We start from the raw sequence: 8,192 nt of genomic DNA, 5'->3' as shown, positions 1-8,192 counted from the left end.
TCTCACCCCACTCATTATTTGGGTACCCAGAGCAACTGTACACTTGACTGCTCCCCACCTCCTTCTCCAATCCCAACTTGCCTCCAGGAAAATAAGTGATTAAAACACTTTAGCAGGGTAAATAAACTCCTTCACGAAGTGGCTTCCAACTACTCCACCTTCATGTCCTGCCATTCCCCTCTTCTTTCCAGCAATAAGCAGTGTGACACAGTGAATGAGCACAGATTTATGTCTATATAGACCTGGTATGGAATTCTGGTTCTGCCATTTCCCAGCTTTGTAACCTTAGACAAAACCACTTTATTTCTCTTGAGCCTCAATTTTCACATCTGAAAATGGGGATAATAGTAGTATATTAAAAGCCCTCTTGGGAGTTCTATTGTGACACAGCAGGTTAAGGATCTGGTATTGTCACTGCAGAGGCTTGGGTCGCTGCTGTGACGTGGCTTTGATCCCTGGCCCGGGGCCTTTCACCTACCACGTTTGCGGCCAAAAAAAAAAAAAAAAAAAAAGCCCTCTTAACAGAAGGCCTAAAACTCTATGAACATATGACCTTAAGTCATATTAACCAGGAAAACAGCCCATCTTCTCTAAGGTCTCTTTTTAACTAGATACATGAAATTTATAAAAAGCTTAAAATTCTCTGGACGTATGGTAGGCACATGACTGGGCCAATAGGTGGTGAGTTTTCAAACTGACTGCATCTCAGTTGGATCTTCTGAAGGAATGGTGGCAACCACACACCACAGCACTACTTTCTTTCTTTAAGGCCCGCACCTTTGGCATTTGGAAGTTCCCAGGCTAGGGGTGGAATGAGAGCTGTAGCCACCAGCCTACACCACAGCCACACCAATGCCAGATCCGAGTGGAGTGTACGACCTACACTGCACCTCACTCGAGACCTGCTTCTTAATCCACTGAGCGAGGCCAGCGACCTAACCTGCGTCCTCATGGATACTAGTCAGGTTCATTACCGCTGTGCCACAACGGGAACTCTGGCTTGGTTCTAGAAGACCCTTCTTCACTGTGCGTTTCAGTCACGAGGACTATGCCTCCCGGCGGAGTGTTTGAATTCAAAGCGTGCTCAGTACCAGCCATCCGGTAGCAGAGAAGGGAGGATATTAGGGGACGCAAGCTGTGGAGGTTTCCAGGGGCCACTAAAACAAGATCATATCAGGCAGTCTATTTCACTCAGGAGGATACCACAAGCACACGCGCCCGCGGGGGCAGAAATTCACCCCAGCCCGGTACGGGTTGGAATGAAAATTCAAGGAACAGGAGTTTTCTGTGGCTCAGCAGGTTAATGATCCGGCAGCTGTCATTGCTTTGGCTCCGGTCGCTTCTGTGGCGAGGCAACTTCCGCCTGCTGCGCGGCATGTCTGAAAAAAAAAGTGCGAAACACTGCAGGAGGACACAAGTCATCCCCCACCACCGGGCGGCTACGGCCCCCACGCCCCACCAGCACGCTATGCGCAGGCGCGCGACCTTCGTGGGCGGGGCTCAAGCGGTAGCGCCGGAAGCCCTGTGCGCGGATTGGCCTGCCGCGACGTCGACGGTTGGTCCTGTCCCTCTTCCATGCGCGTAGCGCCTGCGCAGGGCGGGAGCGAGGGAAATTCAATACCCGGCGGAGACACAGGGAACCCAATCTGAGGGTCATGGAGGCGTCCCGAGGGTTTGCGGAAGCCGGGGTCTTAAGCCCAGAGCAGGCTGCCCGTTACCTGAGGTACGTCTGGGCGGGTCTAGTTCACAGGTCCTGGCAGGGAGTGGGGGTGGGGGGGACCTCGCGGACCGTCCCAGGGGCCCAAACTGACGAGGCAGAGCCTTGCGAGAGGCCAGCCCGAGAGGAGGGCGTGGGAATCTCCCTAGATATCTAAAGCCTGGGGAGCCCCCGATGCCGGGTCAAATAACTCTCCGATATGAACTCCTTAAGAGCCATTTTGAAATCTGTTTTTTTTTGTTGTTTTTTTTTTGTCTTTTGTCTTTTGTCTTTTTATTGTTGTTGTTGCTATTTCTTGGGCCGCTCCGGCGGCATATGGAGGTTCCCAGGCTAGGGGTTGAATCGGAGCTGTAGCCACCGGCCTACGCCAGAGCCACAGCAACGCGGGATCCGAGCTGCGTCTGCAACCTACACCACAGCTCACGGCAACGCCGGATCGTTAATCCACTGAGCAAGGGCAGGGACCGAACCCGCAACCTCATGGTTCCTAGTCGGATTCGTTAACCACTGCGCCACGACGGGAACTCCAAATCTGTTTTTTTTAATACATAAAAATTGCTGATGCGTTATGTTAGTAATAGCTTAAATATTTTCTGTTATCCTATTTTGATTTTATAGCTTAATGTATACATTTTCAACACCCATCTTTCTGTTTAGAAATAATTTTTTTACTTGAAATATATATTAATATATTAAAGATATACAATTCACATTGTATATAGTACAGTATTTTCCTTTTGTAGTTTGTCAAGGATTTTTGTGTATGCTGTGCATTAATATACAAAAATATACCTGAATTTTAAGATCTCCCCTGCCAAAGCCTTTCTTGGGTCTTTCTAGCCTACCTAGCCCCAGGCCTAGGGGAAACAGAGGACTAAACACTCCTGCCCTCAAATTGCTTATAATCTAGTGATGTTAAAGAATAGGTGAACTATACTTGCTCTATTGTTTGGTAAGGACTGTAAGAGGTATAATGTGCAAGGCATACTGCAGGAGGGAATAGCCAACTCCAAGGGTCGGTGAGCTAAGGGAAGGGTTCACAGAGGAGATATGGGTGTTGAGATATGGGTGTTGAGAAATGAGTGATCATTCACCAGATGGCTAAGGGTGGGAGGCCCAGTGATGTGGGAATAGACATTTAAATTCTTTTAAAAAATTGTGATAAAATACAACATAAAATTTACCATCGTAACCATTCCTTTTTAAATTTGTTTTTTATTATAGTTGATTTACAGTGTTGTGTTTATTCTGCAGTACAGCACAGTGATTCATTTATACATATATATTCTTTTTCATATTCTTTTCCATTATGATTTTTTAAAATTTTATTTTATTTTTTTTTGGGGGGGGCTGCACCTGCAGCATATGGAGGTTCCCAGGCTAGGGGTCCAATCAGAGCTACAGCTGCTGGCCTATGCCACAGCCAAGTCGGATCCGAGCTGCGTCTGTGATCTACACCACAGCTCACGGCAACGTCAGATCCTTAACCCACTGAGTGAGGCCAGGGATTGAACCAGCAACCTCATGGTTTCTAGTCAGATTTGTTTCCGCTGCGCCACGACGGGAACTCCACCAATATGATTTCTTACAGGATATTGAATAAATACAGTTCCCTGTGCTATACAGTAGGACCTTGTTGTTTATCCATTCTATGTATAATAGATTGCATCTGCGAATCTCAAATTCTGAAAATGCGGAATGCTTCATGAATTTGTGAAGGGGCCAAGCTAATTCCTGTATCTTTACAATTTTACTATATGTGCTATGAAAGCGAACACCCATCTTTACCATTCTTAAGTGTACAGTTCAGTACATTAACATTGTTCAACCATCACCACCATCTATCTCCAGAACTCTTGTCATCTTGCAAAACTAAAACTCTGTACCTTTTAGACAACAATTCCTCATTCCACTCTTCCTCAGCCTCTGGCAACCACCATTCTACTTTTTCTGTGAATTTGATTTCTCTAGGGACCTTATATTTAAGAGCAATTAGGGAGGGATGGATTTGGGGTTTGGGATTGGCATAGGCACATTGTGGTATATGGAATGATTGGCCAACAGGAACTGCTATATAGCATAGGGAACTCTACCTAATATTCTGTGATTATATGGGAAAAGAATCTGAAAATGAATGGATGTGTGTGTAACCGAATCACTTTGTTGTATAGCAGAAATTATCACAACATTGTAAATCAACTATACTTCAATAAAGCTTTTTTAAAAAGTGCAATTATACAGTATTTGTCTTTTTATGACTGTTTTATTTCACTTAGCATAATATCCTCAAGATTCATCCATGTCGTGTCATGTGCCAGGAATTCCTTCCTTTTTAAGAGTGAATAATATTCCATTGTATGCATAGTGTCACATTTTGTTTATTCATTTATCCCTTGATTGATATTTGTGTTGCTTCCATCTCTTGACTGTTGTGAATAGTGCTGCTGTGAGTGTGGGTGTGCAAATATCTCTTTGAGATCTTGCTTTCAATTCTTTTGGGTATATATCCAGAAATGGGATTGCTGGATCATATGGTAATTCTAATTCTATTTTTAATTTTTTTGAATTATAAAAAAATTTTGTTTGGAAAAAGTCATTTTTACTTTTTAGTAGCAGCCACACTTGTATACTTTGAAGCACAGTAAAGGTATCTCCAGTCTTTTTTTTTTTTGTCTTTTTTTGCCTTTTCTAGGGCTGCTCCCAGGGCATATGGAGGTTCCCAGACTAGGGGTCGAATCGGAGCTGTAGCCGCTGGCCTCCCCCAGAGCCACAGCAATGCCAGATCCAAGCTGCGTCTGCAACCTACACCACAGCTCACGGCAATACCGGATCCTTAACCCACTGAGCAGGCCAAGGATCGAACCCATGATCTCATGGTTCCTAGTTGGATTTGTTAACCACTCAGCCACAATGGGAACTCCTCCAGTCTTTTTTAAAATGAGTTTTACTTTTTCCATTATAGTTGGTTTATAGTGTTCTGTCAGTTTTCTACTGTGCAGGAAAGTGACCCAGTCACACATACATATATACATTCTTTTTCTCACATTCTCCATCATGTGCCATCGTAAGTGACTAGATATAGTTCCCAGTGCTATATAGCAGGATCTCATTGCTTATCCATCCCAAAGGCAGTAGTTTGCATCTATTAACCCCAGATTCCAAGTTCACCCTCCTCCCTCCCCCTCCCTCTTGGCAACCACAAATCTGTTCTCCAAGTCCATGAGTTTCTTTTCTGTGGAAAGGTTTATTTGTGCTGTATATTAGATTGCAGATACAAGTGATGTTATATGGTGTCTGTCTTTCTCTTTCTGACTTACTTCACTTAGTATGAGAGTCTCTAGTTCCATCCATGTTGCTGCAAATGCCATTATTTTGTTATTTTTTATGGCTGGGTAGTATTCCATTGTACATATATACCACATCTTCTTAATCCATTCATCCGTAGATGGACATTTGGGTTGTTTCCATGTCTTGGCTGTTGTGAAGAGTGCTGCAATGAACATGTGGGTATACGTGTCTTTTTCAAGGAAAGTTTTGTCCGGATGTATGCCTAAGAGTGGGATTGCTGTGTCATATGGTAGTTCTATATTTAGTTTCCCGAAGTACAGCCATACTGTTTTCCACAGTGGTTGTACCAATTTACATTCCCACCAACAGTGTAGGAGTGTTCCCTTTTCTCCACATCCTCTCCAGCATTTGTTATTTGTGAACTTATTAATGATGGCCATTCTGACTGGTGTGAGGTGGTACCTCATAGTAGTTTTGATTTGCATTTCTCTAATCAGTGATGAGCATTTTTTCATGTGCTTGTTGGCCATCTGTATGTCTTCTTTGGAAAAATGTCTATTCAGGTTTTTTGCCCATTTTTCAATTGGATTGTTGGGCTTTTTTGCTGTTGAGTTGTATTTTTAATTTTTGGGGGTCTGCCATACTGTCTTCTATAGCACCTGTACCATTTTACATTCCCACCAACAGTGCACAAAGGTTCAAATGTCTTAACATCCTGGTCCACACTTGTTATTTTGTTTTGTTGTTGTAACTAGCCATCCTAACAATAGTGAAGTGGTGTCTCATTAGGGTTTTGATTTGCATTAGTGATGTTGAGCATCTTTTCATGTGCTTATTGACCATTTTTATATTTTCCTTGGAGAAATAGTTATTCAAGTCCTTTGCGTAATTTTTGGTTGGGTTGTTTGTTTTGTTGTTGTTGAGTAGTAGTTGCTTATATATTTTGGGTATTAACTTTCTTACCAAATGTATGATTTGCAAATATTTTCTCCTATTCTGTAGGTTGTCTTTTCACTCTGTTGATTGTGTCTTTTGATGCATAGAAGTTTTAAATTTTGTTGTAGTACAAAGAAATCAATTGGAGCAGTGGAATAATTCCATCTCCCTTTTCCAAAAAAAGAATGTTTTAAGGCTGTTAAAAGACAAAAGTTCTCCTTAAAGAGGATTAAAAGCACGTCTTTGGACTAAGTTACATGACTTCCTTAAAGAAGACTTGGGGAAAACAGAGGGAGGCAGTGTGGTGGTGGTAAAGTGCTGGCTTCAGAGTTGGGCTATTTGGGGTTTAAATTATGGTTCTGGCAGTTGCTAGCTGGGAGGCCTCAAGCAAGTCCCCTGAGTATCCTGAGCCTCAATTTTCTGGAAGGAGGGAATAAGGCGTTCATCCTCCAACCCCCTCCTTTCCCTAGCGAGCAAATGGGCCTCTCAGCTTGTGCTGGTTCCCCATTGCCTCTCAAGCTGGCATCTGTCTCACTCGCTCCCATGTGCTTTCTTGTGGGCATTCTCCAACGGTTTCTACCACCCCCCTCAACCAGCAACCCCTTCTCTCACAATCATTACTTTATACTCTCATGGTCCCCACTTTTCTCTCACATTTCCCTGTCTCTCCTGGTGGCCCATCTCTCATGAACCCTCAACTCTCAATATCCTTCTTTGATTTCTCCTAAGCTGTCTCAATCTCTCCCATCCTCTTCCAAATCCCCCCACACCAAAACCGCCTCTCACAAAGCATAGCCTTCTCTACCTTCTCTGCTTCTCATAATTCTATTCCTTGACACTGTCCTGCTCTCACAGTTTCTCTGTCTCTCTCCCTCCCTCTCTCCTCTCTCTGTTCTGTCCCTCTCCTTCCCTGTCTCTTGCTTTTGCTGCCTAAGAGATAAAAGAGAACTGAGACTTGCTGACACACATTCTCTGCACATGTGTTTTTCTTTTCCTACACCTTCATCTTCTGTCACATACAATGACTCTGTCACAGTCTCTGTCAGTCATGCTCTCCCTTGGTGATACCCACACACCAGCTCCTCTCTTGCCCACCCTCTGACTCTGACACCCAACTTGTGCTCTCTGTATCTCCTGCTTGCATCCACTCTTTGTTGTCCCCCTCCCCTCCATTGCCCCCTCCTCTTTTTCTGGCATTCCCTCTCTCCCCTGCCCCTGTCTCTTTCTGTTGCCCATTATCTCTTTCTATGTGTCACCCACCTTTGTCACCCACTCTCCCTCTCTGGCATTCATAGTCTCTCTCTCATTCTCTCCGTCTCTCACATTGTCACCTACCACCCCCTTCTCTCTGTCACCCACCTGTTCTTGCTGCCAAATACCTGTGCGCACTGTCATCCATTCTCTCTTACCCACTTACTCTTCCTGTCACCCTTCCCACTCTATACTCCTGTCACCCCTTTCCTTCTTTCTCCATCACCCACTCTCTACCTCTATCACTCATTCTCTTTCCCTGTTACCTGCTTGCTTTCTCTGTCACCCCCTCCCTTATTCAGTCACCCTTCCTCTTTTTCTCTCTGTCACTGTATCATTCTGGGTCCATTTAGGAGGTGGAAACTGTGCAGTGTGTTAAATCAGGAATTTTAGAAAATAATTATTAAACTGATAAATGAGTGACTATAAGAAATAAGGAAACTCCAGGAGTTCTCCTGTGGTGCAGCAGGTTACAGGTTTAGGATCCGGTGTTGTCATTGCAGCAGCTTGGATTGCTGCTGTGGCACGGGTTTGATCCTTGGCTTGGGAACTTTCGTATGCTGTGGGCACAGCCAAAAAATAAATAAATAAGGAAACTCTGTATGGTACCCTAGGGCTAAGGAAGATTACCCAAGGAAGGACAAACTTGGAAGGGGACCCTCTCTCCAAGGCTGAGGTTCAGACTTCCTTGGAGAAGGTGTAGTTCAGCCCACTGGACAGCAGAGAAGCGTGCTGGCTTGCCCAGGCTGGCTGGAGCTGATCTGCACTCCCCAGACCTGCAAGAAGCACCCTTCTGGAGTGCCAGGTAGGGAGCAGGCTAGCAGCAACCCACCGTGTAGGAGTACAGAAGGGGGCAGGGCACAGGCAGCTGCTGGGGGAGCTGGTTTCCATGTAGAGAAGAAGAAGGTTATCACCAGGCCAGGTGGAGAGTTCAGGGTAGTTGAAGTACTGCGTGTTCTGGGTGGGTAGATGTGGGCCACTCTGCTGACCCACTGTGGAA

General features: G+C 44.7%; 1 protein-coding gene across 1 annotated transcript in view; it reads left to right on the top strand.

The window, feature by feature from the left end:
• Nucleotides 1–1,554: 1,554 nt before the first annotated feature.
• The window catches only part of ERCC6L (ERCC excision repair 6 like, spindle assembly checkpoint helicase), a 28,663-nt gene continuing 22,025 nt past the window's right edge, over nucleotides 1,555–8,192 (top strand). The window contains exon 1 of the mRNA XM_047765010.1: nucleotides 1,555–1,723. Coding sequence (XP_047620966.1) covers nucleotides 1,656–1,723 — 68 coding nt within the window. The 5' untranslated portion in view covers nucleotides 1,555–1,655. The remainder of the gene's footprint in view (nucleotides 1,724–8,192) is intronic.

The sequence above is a fragment of the Phacochoerus africanus genome, chromosome X (genome assembly GCF_016906955.1).
Source record: "Phacochoerus africanus isolate WHEZ1 chromosome X, ROS_Pafr_v1, whole genome shotgun sequence".
Classification (NCBI taxonomy): domain Eukaryota; kingdom Metazoa; phylum Chordata; class Mammalia; order Artiodactyla; family Suidae; genus Phacochoerus; species Phacochoerus africanus.
Note: the sequence above shows the minus strand (reverse complement) of the source record. Positions and strands in the feature narration are given on the sequence as shown.